General features: G+C 40.7%; 2 protein-coding genes across 4 annotated transcripts; one reads left to right on the top strand and one right to left on the bottom strand.

Annotated features, from left to right (window-relative positions):
- Positions 1–4052: 4052 nt before the first annotated feature.
- Positions 4053–10870, bottom strand: prpf18 (PRP18 pre-mRNA processing factor 18 homolog (yeast)). Of its 2 annotated transcripts, XM_076733062.1 has the most exons (11): positions 10683–10870; positions 9587–9664; positions 9282–9308; positions 7332–7433; positions 7125–7238; positions 6730–6876; positions 6399–6467; positions 6030–6170; positions 5867–5938; positions 5633–5788; positions 4053–4771 (listed from the first exon to the last, which is right to left on the bottom strand). In XM_076733062.1, the coding sequence occupies exons 1-11, from the start codon at positions 10746–10748 to the stop codon at positions 4691–4693; spliced, it is 1053 nt and encodes a 350-aa protein (XP_076589177.1). In that variant the 5' UTR covers positions 10749–10870; the 3' UTR covers positions 4053–4690. The 2 variants fall into 2 exon arrangements, with proteins under 2 accessions (XP_076589177.1, XP_076589178.1); XM_076733063.1 differs by lacking the exon at positions 9282–9308 and having other exon boundaries at positions 10683–10860.
- Positions 10871–12298: 1428 nt separating this feature from the next.
- On the top strand, positions 12299–17601 carry bend7 (BEN domain containing 7). 2 transcript variants are annotated; one of them, XM_076733462.1, is made up of 10 exons: positions 12299–12629; positions 13210–13287; positions 13373–13726; positions 14037–14153; positions 14238–14590; positions 15304–15411; positions 15575–15692; positions 15798–15911; positions 16128–16169; positions 16733–17601. In XM_076733462.1, exons 1-10 carry the CDS (start codon positions 12566–12568, stop codon positions 16789–16791), a joined length of 1407 nt encoding a protein of 468 aa, XP_076589577.1. In that variant the 5' UTR covers positions 12299–12565; the 3' UTR covers positions 16792–17601. The 2 variants fall into 2 exon arrangements, with proteins under 2 accessions (XP_076589577.1, XP_076589576.1); XM_076733461.1 differs by having other exon boundaries at positions 12434–12629; positions 14034–14153; positions 16733–17600.
- Positions 17602–17789: the final 188 nt, after the last annotated feature.

Genomic DNA, 17789 nt, shown 5'->3' with positions numbered 1-17789 from the left:
ACACGTAAAGGTTCAAATCTGTCATTTTTCTGAAAGTGCCGGGACTTCATGAAGTCCATGTAAACTATAGCGCTATGGCACGTGACTCCCCACGCTCTAAAATCCAATAAATGCTTAACAGCACAGTGCAGGGCTGGACAATGTGCTTTGGTTTTACTCTGAGAAACTATTGATTTACTGTTGCTAAAACAAGAAAGGTCGATTCCCTCTCTCTCTCTCTCTCTCTCTCTCTCTCTCTCTCTCTCTCTCTCTCTCACACACACACACACACACACACACACACACACACACACACACACAAGCAAGCCTACTGTATAATCCCAAAGGACTGATTACAAAGTGTAGAGACATCTAGTGTTATTTTCCAACAATAATGTTCTCTTAGGAATAGGAAGAACAAGTGCTGTAAAAAGCACAAGCTGACAAATGTCATTGGATGATGACAGTCAGCAGTCCGCCTGAAGTTGCTTGTGAAAGATTAAGAAAAAGAAAAAAAAAAGTCGCTGGAAGATATGCTGGTGAACGTTACCACAAATCATATGCATGTAGGAAGCCTGCCTTCCTCTCTGAGCTCTCTGGTGGCCCTGTGAACCATGTATTCACTTTTTTTTTGGCTGTGTCTCACAGTCTCTGTCCAATGTAATGCAACCTCCAATGTGACTTTGTTTCCTTTCCTTTTCTTTTCCCGTCCTGTCCTCTCTGAACAAAAAGAAGTGGTGGTTATGAACACACTTCACCATGGTAATGGCTTCACAGAGTACAAGGCCAATTTATATGAAAAGATGCATTTATGTGCTGCTGCTGCTGCTGCTGCTGCTGCTGCTGCTGAAAATGGATATTAATGGCACATTGAAAGTGGCAGAACAGAGATGATGATGCACATATTTTCATTTTCATTCAACTTATGTCTGCACTGTGATGGACAAGTGATCAGTCCAGACCTCTCATATCCAGGGTAGTCTTGCTTTTTTAACGTACATTCACGGGAATCTTTTACTGCTTGTAATGAAATGAGGCACATGTTGATACTCATGTCTGTGCTTTTTATTGGATCTGTTCTTCTATTGTGTGCACCGTAGCACCCAAGGAACATCATTTCATTCCCCTGTATCCCATTGTACAGTACATGGAGAGAATGACAATAAATCTTTGAACCTTGTATATTGGAACAAAGAAATCACAAATAAAGAAGCTAACTAAACGAATGCATATTGTGTTAGCAATGAGCAGCACTGTCATAGTCCGTCATCTGAATTTCCAATGATTTTTCTCCTCTCTCTTGTCACACTTGAACGACCCCAATGCATCACATTCATCACAAGGTTTAGCATTTTAACTAGCGCTCTGACCTTTAAGCCCCATTTGAGCCCTGCTAATAAAATGAGCGCTGTGAAGATGGTGATGACATCAGTTTACACAAGTGACTGACACAAGAGAGTGACAGGGAGGTTCATGTGGAATATTTTGTCTCAGCATCTATGAGTATGACAGACAGGTAAGTAAATCCATACATCCATCTAAATCACCAGGGATCTAAAGAGAAAGTGAGGGGATACAGGCAAACACACACACACACACACACACACACACACACACACACACACACACACACACACATAATCAGAGGGAAGAAGACATATTGGTGTGATACACCATGCCTCCACCGGTAATTGGTTTCCACCTCTGCAGGTGCCTGGCAACAATCATACTGTCCATTCAGTCCAGATGAAAAGAGAAATGAAGCTCTAATTACAGTTAAGACCTGCAAGCTGGCAGGCAACCACGGACAAGGCAATTCCCTGGAAATGAAAGGAGAGTGGTCACCTGGAAACATAGAGGTGAGATGAAATAGTCCATAGTGCTGTGCTGATGATCACTTTATAGACCTAAACTTCTCTTAATCTTAATGCAGAATTAGTTGAAAGGACAGCCTTGGACACAGACAAATTAAAAGCATGTCTCTGAGGACAAACTGCATGAAACATGTAAACCCTGGCGAAATAATGCTTCTAGTGTTTGTGGATAGATTGTTTACTTAAAATGAGGTTAGATGAGTAGTGTCTCACCTACCAACTTCACTTCCTCACATAATGTACCATGAAAGAATACACTCGAAAACAATTAGGCAACGCCTTTGCTTTGATTTCCACATTGGCATGCTAATATATGCAGTTACACAGGGCCGATGGAGATAATCCTTCCACGAAGCCTGAGGATTTGAATGTGTTAATGACACTGAGTGGATCCCTCACACATCCTGCTCTGACACAAGCCTGTGTATGAACAAAAGGAGCACAGAGAGCAGGTTTTTGTAAGTTTGCCCACATCTTACGGCCAGTAATGGGGCTATGCATAGATCTGAGGTCATTAGAGAAAAAACTTATTAGGTCCCCACATAATGAATACAAACCCTCATTGTTGTCAGAGAGCTCAGGCGGTATTAAAACAGCATATTATATACAGGGTCACTGCCAAGAGAATGGGATGAGGCCACCTATTAGTTTGTAGCCTTTACAAAATCTTTGAATGGTTCAGACAAATTAAATGAGGACAATCAAGGGTCAGAGACAATGACTTCACATGAATCAGGGCATCAAATGTGCACAGAGGAATTCACAGTGAGCACCAAGCGTCGCAGAAACACATCAGCTATGCTGATGTACAATTTATCAATGTCAGGAGCAAGATGTGCAACATGTAGCTGTACACATAGCTGCAAACTCGCTCTGACCCCCAAACCTGCAGTGTATCCAAAATGCAATGCCTTTTTAGTCATGCATTCATCTGAGGGAGACATTTTTTCCCTTGCTCAGGCTAAACAGCCTTTCATGCACCATTTCTCCCCCACTCTGCTTGCTCTGAGCCAGACATGACGTCCATACTGCCTACTGTATCAGCATGTGTTCTGGACTGACGAGTCTGACATCTGCCTGAGCTCACAATGGGTTCTTCATGCCCTGTCTCACCTAACACTGTGCCATGTTGTGCTGACGGCTTCATTCACACATGCCATCTTTCTTTCAAAATGGTGAACTATGCTGTCAAAGCGAATCTCTTAGTTTTATTAAGAAATTTCATTTAGCTCCCTTTCATTGTCTACGATGGCCACCTAAAATGAAAGATTTGCTCTCTGGTGTGGAAGATTACACAACTCAGACTCCCGGATAGAAAAACACGCAGGGACAGTCAATTCAAGGCTCTGGTTAAGCAAACGTTGCAGCTGACAGCAACACAACAGATTAGACTGGACAAAAGCCAAAATATTTAGCATACTTTATCTCAAGGACAGGCAGATAAACAGCTCCATGGGTGAACAAATGTAAAACCACTGCTGACGTTCTTTTATACTACTGAGTTCAAATGTTTCTGCACTGTTCCTGGTAAATAAAACTGTCTTCTTTACAGGGTTTCAGATGTGGGTGCTGAGAGTGTGAAAGCCCAGCACCACTGCACAGTATTTGTACAGCCAACAACTGTCAACCCGTCCAGCTGGGTGTCAAGTAGTGACGTGGTCAGAGCTGACAGACTCAAACAGCGGTGACGTGGGTTCAGGCAGCCGAGAACATACTATGACCACAAGGAACAGATCAGATCACCATGGTTACTCCGTGTAATAAGGTCAGCGTGTGACGCTGGACGTTCCCATCTTAGCAAACTACTGGAAGGTTTCCATCAGCAATCGGTTGTGGCAAATCTAGTTTCTTGGACTGCTGCTCAGTGGAGCAGATAATAGCACACTGATTCCTTAATTGGCTACTTTTTCATTTGACTCGTACTTTCTTAATGAACTCTAAAGTCGCACAGCGAGCAATACAAAATTTTACTGAAGCATGTCATGACACATTCACAGAGAGCCCTTTATTAGAAACTGCTTCTTCCTGCAGACACATTTTCTAATGACAAAATAGAGACGATGGTAGCTAAAAATAGTCCCATTCAGCAGTCCAGCTGCAGAAGACAAAAGAGCAATATCGTGAAAATTAGGGAGCAAAATGGATCTTGAAGAAGGGAAAATAACCTCATCCTGCATAAAAACTAACAATCATAACAGCTGGTGTGGAAAAAAAATCTTTATTTCCTTACTAAAATAGTACAGGGACACGTTGATTGGTTTAAACATGAGAACATCCACATTGAACTGCATGGATTTTAGCATGTCAATAAAGAGTAAAGAAGTATCTCTTAATATTTCAGTGTAATAAAACTTACACTACTGGATCTTCCTTGGCAAATGACACTTTGTTTGCCTCATCATTAAAATAAATCTTTGAAAAAAATCCAAAGCCAATATTAACAGAACATCATCCTGCATCAGTGATATGGACTGCATCCATTAACAAACATGTTCTCATGAGGGACTGAAGACTTCTGACTATTAGTGGCATGACAGGTACATCGGTTTTCACAGCAGTTCACAAGGACAAGTGTAATAAGACTCAGAGGGTTCTGGGGTGTTCTACTGCTAAATCAGTACACACTCCTGACTGTACAGAACAGCTCTTACACACCCAAATTCTGCTGAAGTTATTATTTTCTCAGACAGTTATCCTCCGCAAAATACACAGACTGAAGGCAATTGAAACACAAGATTTTGTGAAATTTCTATCTCAGTCACACTTCAGTCATGCCATTTTGAACTGTGATACAGTTGACCTGACAGCCTTGACATTGGTGAAGCAAAAGTTACAAGTTAAAGAGCGTTGTACTCCACACACTTCGATGGATCAGTGGTGAAGTGCTTCTGGCAGATAGTCATTAGCCTCTTCAGCCCCTGTAGAAAGAAGAATAAAAAGAAAGAAAAAAGATTTAAGAGGCAATGAAATTTCTCAAAATGGGACAACTATGTTACACCTGGTGAAATCCTTTCTCAAACTGTCCAGCAATACATTTAGCTCTTTGTGTTCAGAACTTGGTATCGTATGCGTTGTATACGTCACAATTGATGTATAATATTATCTGCTGCCTTCTAATGACTACTGCATATGATATGTTACAGCCAGTAACTCTGACCTCCTCTACATGCCAATTTAGGCAGGTGTGGTGACTATGGATTGAACAGAATAATGCAGCAAAATTTGCAAATCCTGCGAAATATCTACTATATGCAGGTTTCAGCATACAGTTATGTTAGTGTGTGTGGCTTCAGTGTGGGAATATGTCAATATGTGTCTTTCTGATTTTAGAAATACAACATTTCCACAGAGACATGTTATCAAGGTAATAAATAGTGCATCTCTACTCAAGTAATCAAAGTCACAATGGGAATAAAAATCAGTCGAATTTGAAGTGCAGCATTGAAAATAGCCTGAAAACAACATTTCACATGTTGTGAAAAAAAACATATGCATGGTGCTTTGTTACTGAGCGTGGGGCATTCATTTAATATTTTGTAAATCCAATACTTCTCCGAGCACAAGGTCAAGATTTAACTGTGAAATGTGGCCGCATGCTGTCCAACCTGTCATGGGTTCAACATAGAGGATACAGCAAAGATGAACGTGATAAATTCCTCTCTGTCAGACCCTGCAATCATTATCAGCCTGTATTTGATCTCGAGGGTCACTGTCCCAGAAGCAAACCCCCACCTAAAAGAGCATTTCACAGTATCTGCAGGGGATAATCTCAGTCTCACCTGGATGTACTTTCTCTGCGTCTCATCGTTGAGAACGTGCGCCACGTGCTTGGAGAAGATCTTCTCTCGTCCTGTACGGGCATGGATGCCCACCATTGTCACACCGATAGGCCAGGGAGCATTACCAATGGCCATCTGCAGATAAGCATCATTTGCCTGGACACAGTTGAATAAAGTTAATAAACCTGTAACTTAATAAAAGGGTCAAAAACACTGTTATACAGAACAACATACCTTAACATACTCTCTCTCCAGCATGAATTTAATGATGTCTGTGATTGACTCTTTGATATCAGCTGGTAAATTCTGAAAGAGACAACAAAAATACATTGTAACAATCAGAAATGAAAGACTGGCATCAGCAACGTCTTTGCAGCTTGTTTTTCTATCACGGTACCTTCTTCCTGAGCTTCCTGAACAGAGGTTTGAGATAAGACTCGGTCTGTGAGTGGGTTGCACTGGCCAGCTTGCCCTGAACACCTCGCTTCACGTGGTCCTCTCGGCTGTTGAGATCTTTGGCCCAAACACCAAGAAGAAACTAGACCACAACAGGAAATATGGCTGTTAACAAAATATTACACAGAGATAAAATAGTGACAGACACTGGATGACTCATGGCTATTCATTCTTGACTGGTAGTGCTACATCACATAAAACATCTGAATGAAGAACAGCAACATGAACATCAGCCACAGCGGTGGTGTAAACATCAATTATCCAACAGCTCCCTCTAGAACAAAGGCAGAGCATTATTGTCTTGCCTTACCCTTAAAAACTTGTGGATAACATCCTGGTCTCCATCATCGTCCCCGGTGCCGAGGGTTTTGCCAAGAGCCTAAAAGAGCATTTTAGTCGTCAGAAACAAACTTAATCACAGCCATAACTTACTAAAGATGACAAGGATGTGTATAAGAAGATGTTATACATATACATAGAAGGATATGATAGAAGTGTTGCAGTTCATGATTCCTGTGAACCTTAAAACAATATTCTAGGAGTACAAAGTGACTAAATGGTTATCAATAGATTGTTCATAACTCGATGTAGCTGAAAAAAAAAAAAAAACTCCTGTGTAACCCTGTAAATGTGCCACGTACCTCCAGTTCTTCTATAGTGGTGTTTTCTTCGTGCACTTTCAGGTCGTGCTGTGTGTCCACTTCTCCCGACTCTGTTCCTCCAACAATTTCGTTCAGATACTGCTGGTCAATCTTGTCCATGGCTGCTTTCAGGTCATTCCTCAAGCCCTAGACATGTAGGCAGCATTAAACAGTGCCGATTAGCATAATCACTCAAAAAAAAAAACCACATCCATCTTTAATCACTCAAGAATAGGTGAATAACTGGTACACTGCAAGTGTATTGAAGGCCAGGCATCAAGACAGTAGTGACCTTTTTTCAGTGTGGAGGTTGCTATTGATTTTTCTCCCTCTAGATAGGACAGATTTCAATCAGCATATCTTCACTGGATGGTGTGTCTCACTCCAAGACCCACCTTGTTCACTTCTGGGGTCAGAATCTCGATCTTTCGGAGTCTCTGGAAGGCGTCGTAGTCGGACTCTCCAAACAGTCGGATCGGTTCCCCGCGTTCCCTCAGTCGTCGAATTACCTTCACAAACACAGCAATACAAAACACACATTTAACTTGTAACATGGACAGAAAAATTACCGAGGGAAGGTATGATATTGTATACTGACTCACTTCCTGTCGTGACAGCGTCATTGGCAGCTTCTCTTCTGTTAGTTCCAGTTCTAACACAGGATTAGACGAGGTGGATGGCTCATCTTCTTCTTTCTTATCAATCTTCAAGGAGATGTGGAGGGAAAGGAGATACACTGAGGTTATTGGAGGGATGTAGAGGTACTATGAAGGTCCAGAATTCACAGCTGGGATATGTGCAAAGCATCTGCAATCTCTTCATGAGATGAGACCTCGGGATTGAAGAGTGTGTGTCACAATGATAAATTGCATTACACACATTCACATCCTTATCTTACCTGTAGCGCTTCGATTAAGACAAGTCATCTAATAACTTATCAAATAAAGCAAGCATATTGAATATAACATCAATGTCATAACTTCCATTTTGTTGAAATTGAATGCTGGCTGCACCACTTAAAGCCTAATCACAGGCAAAACATATTCTTAGCAACAAGGAAACTTAAAGTGTGCTATCAGACCATGCGTTCATAATCACATGCATCCCGGCACTCTTAGATTGTGGTTTAAGGAGCACAATCTAAAAGAACAAACATAAACTGATTACACAAAGCTTTCAAACAAACAATAGCCCTTGCTCAAATAAACACAGTGTACTGCATGTATGCACAGAGCTTAGCTTGATAAGATTTGCATGTTAAGGCTTGCACAAAGTAGAACATAAATGCAGTTTTCCAGCAACTATTACAAGGAAATGCAAACTAGTGACACAAAACCAGGGAAAACTTACAGATGGTGTAAATATTAAAGCTGCTGTCGATGATTATGTGCAAAATAAGAAGTGCAGCTTGATAACAGAATTATTTTTATTATTATTTATCTCAGTTCAGTATCCCATGCTGAAATCCACACCATGTCTGTGTCCCACTTTGGCTTTGTAGAGTCCTTTCCTTGTTCCCTTGCTCTCTGCTCTCTGACATGCGATTGTTGCTGAGTTTGCAATATAGTCCAGTTGTCATCGTAGTTGTCACACATATAAATGAATTGTTAAAAGCATAAATATCAGCAATGGTGGAGCACTGGAAGCACGAGATAGTAACAAATAGCAGTAAATTCATATAATGGAGGTGAATTTGAATGAATTTTCAACAGGGCTGTACTGAATAGTTCCAAGCTTCAATAAGAACATTGACATTTCAATTCTAAATCAACATTCGAATGCTGCCTCTGTTGTTCTGTTTTTGTTTTTTTTTTTGCATGTCTGTCTAGTCATCCTGTTTAAACCCAGTATTTCTGCACAGTTATAGCAGAAGATCATGCTCCTCTAATATCATTAGTATTACACAACATGTAGAATTACATTCCAGTGGAGGCTGTGTAGGATTGTTTCTGACTCATAAAAGCCAAATTTGGCAAAAAGAAAAAAACAAAAAAGATGGATGTAATGATTTGCAAAAAATAGTCTTGCATAGTCACAAGATATGAAAGGAGACATTTGAAGCTTCATTCAAAAACCTCAATCGAGGCTTGAATGTAAAAAGGTGACATTCAGCACAGCCCTAACTTTCAAATGCTTTTATGGAATTGCCTAGATGCTCAGACAGCAACTGTTTGTAGTAAGAAACCCATTTCTTTTCAAAATGACATAGAACAGACTAAATTTATGAAGCAATATAAGCTGGAGAGTGGGTGAAAAATTCAATTTCTACAGGTCTGATATCCCATGAGTGTACATTTACTGATTAATTGAGTTGTCTAATGTTGAATTTATCTCATTTTCTTGCATGAAAACACCCAGCCCTCATGGTGTTATTTCTAACAACACTGGAAAGTAAAGATATCTCCACCACGTTATTTCTGCTTTTATCCTCACTGGCTTTAGAGAGTGAACTTTCAGAAAGGGAGCCAAGGAAGTGGAAGCCTTTGGGACACAGCGTGTTTTGTCCTTTTATCATGCATCCTGTCAGCTACTTTCACTGTGCAGTCCCATACCTGGCTGTCAGGAGTCTCTCTCTGAACCTACAGATGCAGGCAGCAGAGGCAGGTTGGGGAAAAACAGCACAGTAAACACAGATACAAGTACTAACATACACCTGAGCATCAAAGCCTACCCTTACTGTGTTTCCTGGCAAATGGTTTAATTACAGTATTAAAGTGTCAAACTAAACATGAGCTACAACCGAATTGAAGAAAGGCAGAGGTTTAGATGTGTTTTTGGGTGACAGACACAGAGAGAGAGAGAGAGAGAGAGAGAGAGAGAGAGAGAGAGAGAGAGAGAGAGAGATCCTGACATCAACCTTATATCCACATCTTCTGAAGTAATCTTCTTGTTCCTTGCGTGCAAGATCAGCCCTTTTGAAGAATTTTTTGGAGTCCTGGAAAGAGAGATAACAGGCTTGTTTTACACTTTGCAGTGCAATGAGAAGACTGGGGTGACATGGTAATGATCTCAGCAAAGAGGAGCAAAGATGCCATGTGCTAATTTTTCAATCTCTTCGTGAGAATGTAGTGAGTATAACTTTATCACAAAATAGCTAATAATTCATGAAACAGAATTATTATTTTTTCCTCTGTGCTGGACTAAATGTGACAAAATATTGTGCTGCATCTAGTAAGTAAGTCTAGTAAGGCCAGTTGTTTTCAGCAAAGCAATGTCTCCAAATTCACAGCTTTGAAGTTCAAGTTTTACTGAATGTGGGCATGATTTGGAAGTGTCATATTAAAGGCAGTCTGCAGGGTGCCATGGTAAGTTACAGGTCCCAGTCTAAGGAAAGCCATGAAATGAGTGACATGGTACACAGAAAACAGGAGTTTGTACGATGTTTCCTGAACTTTTACATATGTCGAGCAAAGACTGAAACACACTACGGTATATGGCTCACCTATCCATCAACTTACTCCAATCTGTCCATCATAGTGAACGAACTATTAGTGTTTCACTGCGTGGTTTTCTTTTGTGAGACATCGCGTTATAAAGTAACAGTTACAGTTTTGAGTTTGACTGGCTTATGCACATCTGATTTACGATTAGCTTAAAAGAAACAAATTTTGGTACGGTTTAAGCAGTATATCAGGGTGAATGTCAGCCTACGTGATGCTAAGGCTATGTTGCGTGTTTACTAGCTACCTAGCTATTTTTGTTTACTTTCACATGCGACATTTACTACCTGAACTGTTACTGTCAACCTCACACTGCTCAGCACACTAACGCTGGCTATATGTTGTACTGTGAGTAGAGTCCAATACTGTATTAACACATCGATCAGTACATGTAGAATCATCGATATTTCTGGAAAGACAACGTTGACCGTAGACGCTAGTCAACGTTTTAGCAAAAGGGCTAACGTTAAGTTACAGTGCTAACAAAAACAAGCGGCGTCATCGACGACTCACGTTGACGAGCTGCTTTTCTTCGAGGAGTTTCCTTTTCCTTGCGATCTCAGCTTTCAGTGTATCCATTCTGATAATGTAATTATGGCTGGTTTAGTCGTTTATTTCAAGAAATAACCACACATGTAACTGGGCGATTTTCACAGCTGGACGCTCAAACCGGAAGTTAGCTTTAACAACCGACTACAGATTTTCAGTATAAGAGTCTTTAGTGATTTACTTTTGGATGATTCTGTTTCAAAATAAAAATGTTAAATAAAATGGAAATTTGATTACCTTACTATTTAAGACTTAGTTTATTAGAGAGTTTAGCATCGATACCAACATCAAAGCTTGCAGTTTCAAGAACTCTCTTTTGGGCATAAATAAAACAACAAAGATATTGCTTTATGTGTTGTTCTTTGGATATGGGCGTGCAGTTGCAGTAATAGTATGATATTTCAAGCTCCAGTAAATGAAAATATTACATGAAACAGGTTTCAACTTAAGCACAAAGGCGTAATGACAAATATAGCGTACTGAAAAGCAAACTAAACATTCATTAACTGTCACTGCTGCTGCATAAGGATATGTAGAAAAAGTGAAAATGTTTTCCCACAGTCATATATTTCTGTGTTGGCTGTTGGTCCAGGCAAACGGCTAAAGTGTAGGTCCATTTATTTAAAAACGAGTCCAGGGTTAAACTACGACCATACAATGAGCTTTAAAAAGTGATTATTTAACATAATAATGTGTTTTATACATCTTTTTCTCTGCCAGTGTCGCATTTTGACATTCGGACATAAATAAAATAATTTTCTAGCAAACAGACTAGATATGGCTTTATTCACATGCCCATGCAGTTTTCCCCACAGCTCTATTTGAACATCTGTGTACTCAGAATATTTTTAAGTGTGTTCTGTCTGATCTGACCTTTTTCACGTTGCTTTATTCCACAGCATTTCCAAAAAATATATATATAAATAAATAAAAATAGAAATGATTAAATGAAATGCCAAACAGACGATGCTCCATTTCTTTCAAAGCCATTTACGAGCTGTCAGGTTTTAGGTTTGCAGATGACTATTCACAATGTGAGGATCGGCCTCTTCTACATGAAAATGAAGGAAATGATGGGAAAAGTGGCACCAACTTAAATGACCTGCTTGTGTTACAAGTGACTCAGTGCTACCTATCCATACAGTTGTCTGAAGCGAGGTCATGACGGGACATCAGCATACAGTAGATATGGATATGCACTACACATCCAAGAAAATACAGTATACAATCTGAGTCCTGTCTGCCATGAGAGATCATATTTTGTTCTATCCAACATTAAAACGATAGCTGAGAGTTTCAGAAGGATAGTAGTCAAAGTCAGTTTTTTCTGAGTCCCTCTAAAAAAAATTAAATAAAAAAAAATAATAATAATAATAATAATAGAATGAATAATCAGACATAATAATCCAGGTGAAAAAAGTTGCAGGATGTTTGCAGTATGCTCTCCTTTACTGCTTTTGTTCAAATCCAAGTCCATTGTCTGGACGCTACAGTGGCAAATGTCTGGCTCGACCTTTCAAATGAGAACTTACCATCAGGTGGCGCAAAGGGATATGTGACGAATTTTTAATATTAAAGTCATTAATTTATTTACATGGCGGGAGGCAAGAACGGCATCATGCTGGGAACGAGAGCAGACCATAGCCTGCATGGAATTAATCAAGTCAATTAAGGCGGTGAAAATCTACCGATGACAGGATCTGTAGCGCAGCCTGAGGAGAAATTTAACTGATTAATAAGGCAGGCGGACAGTGATTCCGCTGAGTGTATCCTAGTCACTGATTTCGTCTTTCTGAGGAGCGATTTTCGACTGCACGACTTACTGTAGACTACATTCCCCCCCGAAGATGGAGTTTGGGGAAAGGAAGAGGAGAAGGAAGTCACAGAGCTTTAAACTGGTCACGGATCAAGGTAGGCTGCTGAATGAATGCAAGACCTTGCAAGACGCGCGTCTGTGTCTGGGTGTTTGTCTGGCGCTGTGTGCCAGCAGAGACGACTCTGTAAACAAAAGCGATGGCCACCACTATGCCCACAGTCTGCGCCTCGGTTTTAAGCAGCAGCTAACTCTGATGTCAAGTCCTACGTGTAAAAAACCCTCCCGGACATCAGTCTCAACATAGATTCAAGAATGACTTAAGTAAACCAGTAGTCCAAAATGTGAAATCATGAGGCGCATTCTGAACATGCAACATGCAGCTTGAATTGTTCACTTTTTGCTGAAGCTATGTGCTCTAGGCCACCTCTGCTGACTACACTACTTCATACCACCTACAGGTGGTGGTTTCTGCATGGGATGGGAGGGGGTGGGGGGTCTGCTTCGGTTGACATCACAGTCCCAATCAGTCTGCACAAGCTCCATCGTTACAATGCATGAGGCCGCAGCAGCATTCTGCAACTATCTGTCACACAGGTCTTATTGTGAGTTGAATTGAATTTCATTACAGCTGTATTGTAAGTATTGCATACTGAAGCCTTTCTGCTCTTCCTGCAGATTCTAACCCTTCATATATGATGAATTCCAGCTGCAAATATGCAAACGGAGAGCCGAAGGATGCTGCTGTGCCTGATGGTATGTGCCATAGTAAGACTTAATTTCTATGATATATCGATGCAGATTTCACTAATTACGCCAACACTCTTGTCTCTTAATGTAGTTTGGGTGGAGGAGGAGGGCATGGAGATCAAGAGGCAAATCACAGGAATGATGAGGCTTCTGAGTGATAAGACTGGTAGGGTATATCAGCGTGTGGGACCAGAGCAGGACAGCTTTACAAAGGAGCCCCAGGATGGGCATCTGACCTGGGTACAGGAGCCTGCACCTTTATCTCTTGTATCAGAGGAGAACGACAGCAACAGCTGGAACTCTGCAGGGGACCCAGGGCCCTCACCTTCGTCCATATCCGCCCGCGTCCCCAACGGCCCAGGCTGTGGCCAGTACAGCACCCGCTCTAAAGCTGTGAGGATCCTCAACAATAGCAAGGATCGGATCAAAATGAATGAAGCTAATGGTAGGGTAACAAAGCATGTTTGAAGGGGGAGAAAAGCAACACCCACAATTTTAATTTCCTAAAGAGTGATGCTGATAAAATAGAGAGGAGATAGTGTCCAGTGCTGAACACCAGACAAACATTATGTTGATGAGGGACAAACACTGACAGAGATTGGCAAGTTTATCCACACAGGATAGTCAAACACTCATGCACACATACAGTTACGCACTTGGTTGTCAGACATGGCAACACAGCATATTGCATCCGTTTTGTGGATGCATGTTTTGGTAGACAGTCGCTAACCAATGCACCATTGACTTTCCAGCAGATGCCGTCCCTCCTGCTGTGCCAGAACCCCCCTGCTGTATGTGTAACTGTAAGGGCACCTTGCAGGCTATTTTGCAGGAAATGCGTGCCATGAGGAGGCTGATGCAGACACAAAAAGGTCAGTGGATGAACACAAACATTCTCACACTGAGAGAAAGTGAGAAGTAGAGAGAAAATATAACGTGCCACTGTCTTTTTCTAGCATCCTTGGAAAGACAGGAACAGGCAGCATCACCATGCCAACCTCGTTTTGTTCCAGGGCCAGCTCCTCGCTGTCGGCCCCGCAAGAGGAGACCAATCTATAGGGTGGCACCACTTGCTGTGTCTAGTAGTAGAAGAGCTGCTCTTGCCCCTCTCAAGGCATCGCCACTCATACCTGCACCCGCAGAATCTGGAAAGAGGGAAGAATGTGAGAAAGAGCAAGACTCGTCTCCACCGCACAGCCATCCCGTCTCCTCTGGGGTTTCAGTGCTGCCACCTCAGAACAATTCAGTAACTGTGAACAACACACACAAGCCTCTCCTGAGCCAGCTAAGGGAACCTCAGTTGTTAGAGGTAATGTACATGTGCCCATGTCTGTTTTTTCTTTGCTTAATGCGTAGCTGTAATTTCTGATTTGACATGAATTTATGATTCTCTCCCACAGAATGAATGAATTTCATCTCATATTCCAGATTAATTAGTTCTCAAAATATTTTAAATGTGTGTATTTACACATTTACACAAGACATCCAACACTGCTCTCTGTTTCAACTCTACCTAATATGGATCTGATAAATCCTAGAACTTGCAGGTAGAAATACATCTGTTGAATTAATCCAAATAAATAGTGCCGCTTTCCATTTTCTCCCAGATTTCTTTATGAAGATACAGAGCTAAGAAAATTGTTTCAATTGACATAATGGAAAAGTCCTCTCTTTAACACCCCTCTTCACCATGGTTCAATGTGCATGTATTAAAAGCTGTTGCCAAGTGATGCGCTTTGTTGCTAAGCAAGACCTTCATGTCCCCTGAACTCTTGGGATCTCGAGTCATGATTTTGAGAAAGTATGAGATGTTAAGTTCTGCACAATCATCCTCATGCTTTATTTTATAATGACATCTACAACAAAATTGTGAGTTAAGGTTAAACTCATGACGATGCCTTCTGTAGACATAGTGTTCTCTCTTTGTCCTCTGAAAAACTGAATTTATCTTGTTATGTTTTATGTGCCGTTTTCCTGTAATACTTCCCAATTCACACAATGTGTTATTTGATACTTTTTCAGTCAGAGGTGCGTCTTGCAGAGGATTATGATGTGTTTATCTCAAAGGCTCAGCTAGACTCCATTCTGGTCAACTATACACGCTCTGGCAGCCTGCTGTTCAGGAAACTGGTGCGCATTTATATGTTTTTAAGGGCCAGTTCATCGGTCCTCTGATTGTGGTTAACGTTACACTCATGTCTCATCACTTTATTAAAAACACAAACGTAATCATTTACATCAATAATAAGCTACATTCACTAAAGGCTAAGCATATGCTTTAACATATGTTTAGGTGTGTGCCTTCTTTGACGATGCCACCCTGGCTAACTCCTTGCCAAATGGTAAAAGGAAGAGAGGGCTCAATGATAACCGTAAAGGCCTGGACCAGAACATTGTGGGTGCCATTAAAGGTATGGAAGACACAAATACAAAATATTTAATGGCTTTCTTTGTGCCAGGGTACAACAATAATGATACAGAGGAAACATTAGCATAGCTGTGTGAACTTTGTCCAGTGTTTACAGAGAAATACTGCACTGAACACAGAATAGATAAGTTGCCGGGGCCACGTGATTGGGTTCAGATCCTTCAAGATCAGATCAAACTCGCCAGGAGGAGGCTGAAAAGAGGTACTGATACAGACTAACTTACACTGTATACTTATGTTTTATCTAATATTCCTTTTTGACCACTTAATTCTGTTTTGTTATGCAAAAGGTTGCATGAGCAAGGTCAAAATAATCCATTATTCAGTACTAAGTTCACTAGTGCGAGTCAGTTACAAAGTTTAGCAGTCAAAGAGGAGATGGTCTATGGTAAACCCTGTTCTTCCTTTGGCTCCTCAGATGCAGCAGAAGCAGAAGAAGCGTCAAATGGACCTTCCACAAGTATGGACCTCATATTTAAATGTTCACACGTATAGGCACCTCACACACATACACACCATCCTACCCATTTATTCAGCTGTCTTCTTTTATCTTTCTGTGTCTGCACCCTTCCCTTTATATCAGTACTACATCTCACAACAGCTTTCTGACAACCCCCCCCCCCCCCAAACCCACATTGCCTTTACCTCTCACTACTTCACTGTCACAACACACACACACACACACACACACACACACACACACACACACACAAACTGGTGTTGCTGATTGGCTCATATGTCTTTGTCACGCCATCACTGTGACATTTGACATTCTCACGCAGCTTCCCAAAATGTCAGCTAATTATCTTCACACCATGCATCATACCCCCTCTTTCACCTATTTCACTCTCACTGTCTCAATATCATTTCTCTGTCTGCAGTCTCACTTTATGTTTGTTGTTCAAGGAAGGCTACAAGGCCTGGAAAAAAAAGCCACCAAATGTGTAAACACAGTTGTGTTTTTGGCTTTTTTTGGTCATGATAGTTTGAATTTTAACATTAATTTCTTCTTTCTTTTTTTAGGCTGTGGCTTTAACAAGCCTGCAAGTGTGAAGGGGGCAGTGGTGAACCTGACTGGTTGATTCAAGGGCTGCCACAATGGCCTTACTGCACACTTGTTGATTGTCGTCATTACTTCTCTAACTTGATGCATTTTGCCACTTTAGCTCTGTGTTATGGATGTAAAGGGAAAAAAAACAATGGGACCAAATGAAAGAGAAACCTACTTAATGATACCGTCTCACTTGCTCTCTCTCTCTCACACACAAACACACACACTCAACCTTTTGTGGTTCTAAAGACTTTTCATTGAACACATACTGGGATCTGGGATTTTGTGCCAACAGACATTGAACTATACAGTCGTTAAATACTGGCAGGTCATTTTCATGTTCAGCGGTGACATACTGTTTACATTATAGGCTCCAGCTTTAAAAGTATACTTGCCTAGTTCTCGTGTCATTACTAGGACGAGTCCCAAATCTTAAATGAGACAAAGTACTGTAACGGTATAATGTTCATATATTTTGCACACATTACTTTTTACCAGAAGTTGCCCATTGTGGATTGTGCCTTTAAGTGACCAGTATTTCAGTGGGTGTAATGTGCACTGCAGCATCCACCTCAGATACATCCAAAAGTAAATAACTGATGTATTTTTGGCCAATTTTGCTTATTAAAAATAGGTTGATAGGCTCCATTGGCTGAAAATATAAAAAATATACAGTATTCTATGAATAGTTGTTTCTTTTCATTATTGGTATCTCTAGGCTATGCATATCAGTGCTATTGTTGTTAATGTCGTGATGGAATTACAGCATTTTTCTTTCATTTCTGCTCACTGTGCATATGAAATCAGTAGTTGTTTCCACCATTAAATATGGTTTCTTGACATTTTTGCATTTGTATTGTTTTTTTCATATATGCCAGACAGTAAAATGAACGACAGGAGAAATGAGAAACACACTTCACGTTGCTGAATTTACTGCTGAAACATTCTTAAGGCTTTAACAATTGGATACATAACACTGTTCTAATGTAACAAAGAACTGCAATAAAATCTTTGTTGCAACATTAATAC

This window comes from Chaetodon auriga, chromosome 6, assembly GCF_051107435.1.
Source record: "Chaetodon auriga isolate fChaAug3 chromosome 6, fChaAug3.hap1, whole genome shotgun sequence".
NCBI lineage: Eukaryota > Metazoa > Chordata > Actinopteri > Chaetodontiformes > Chaetodontidae > Chaetodon > Chaetodon auriga.
This window is presented reverse-complemented; position numbering and strand designations above follow the sequence as displayed.

What these genes read in the sequence shown, in the direction of transcription:
- prpf18 (XM_076733062.1), bottom strand. Translation starts at nt 10,748, where the DNA reads ATGGATACACTGAAAGCTGAGATCGCAAGGAAAAGGAAACTCCTCGAA. An exon ending in TCAGGAAGCTCAGGAAGAAG is followed by an intron (nt 5,939 to 6,029) that starts GTACCGTGATAG and finishes TGTCTCTTTCAG; the next exon opens with AATTTACCAGCTGATATCAA. An exon ending in TGGAGAGAGAGTATGTTAAG is followed by an intron (nt 5,789 to 5,866) that starts GTATGTTGTTCT and finishes AACTGTGTCCAG; the next exon opens with GCAAATGATGCTTATCTGCA.
- bend7 (XM_076733461.1), top strand. Translation starts at nt 12,566, where the DNA reads ATGGAGTTTGGGGAAAGGAAGAGGAGAAGGAAGTCACAGAGCTTTAAA. An exon ending in CAAAATGAATGAAGCTAATG is followed by an intron (nt 13,727 to 14,033) that starts GTAGGGTAACAA and finishes TTGACTTTCCAG; the next exon opens with CAGATGCCGTCCCTCCTGCT. An exon ending in GGGAACCTCAGTTGTTAGAG is followed by an intron (nt 14,591 to 15,303) that starts GTAATGTACATG and finishes ATACTTTTTCAG; the next exon opens with TCAGAGGTGCGTCTTGCAGA.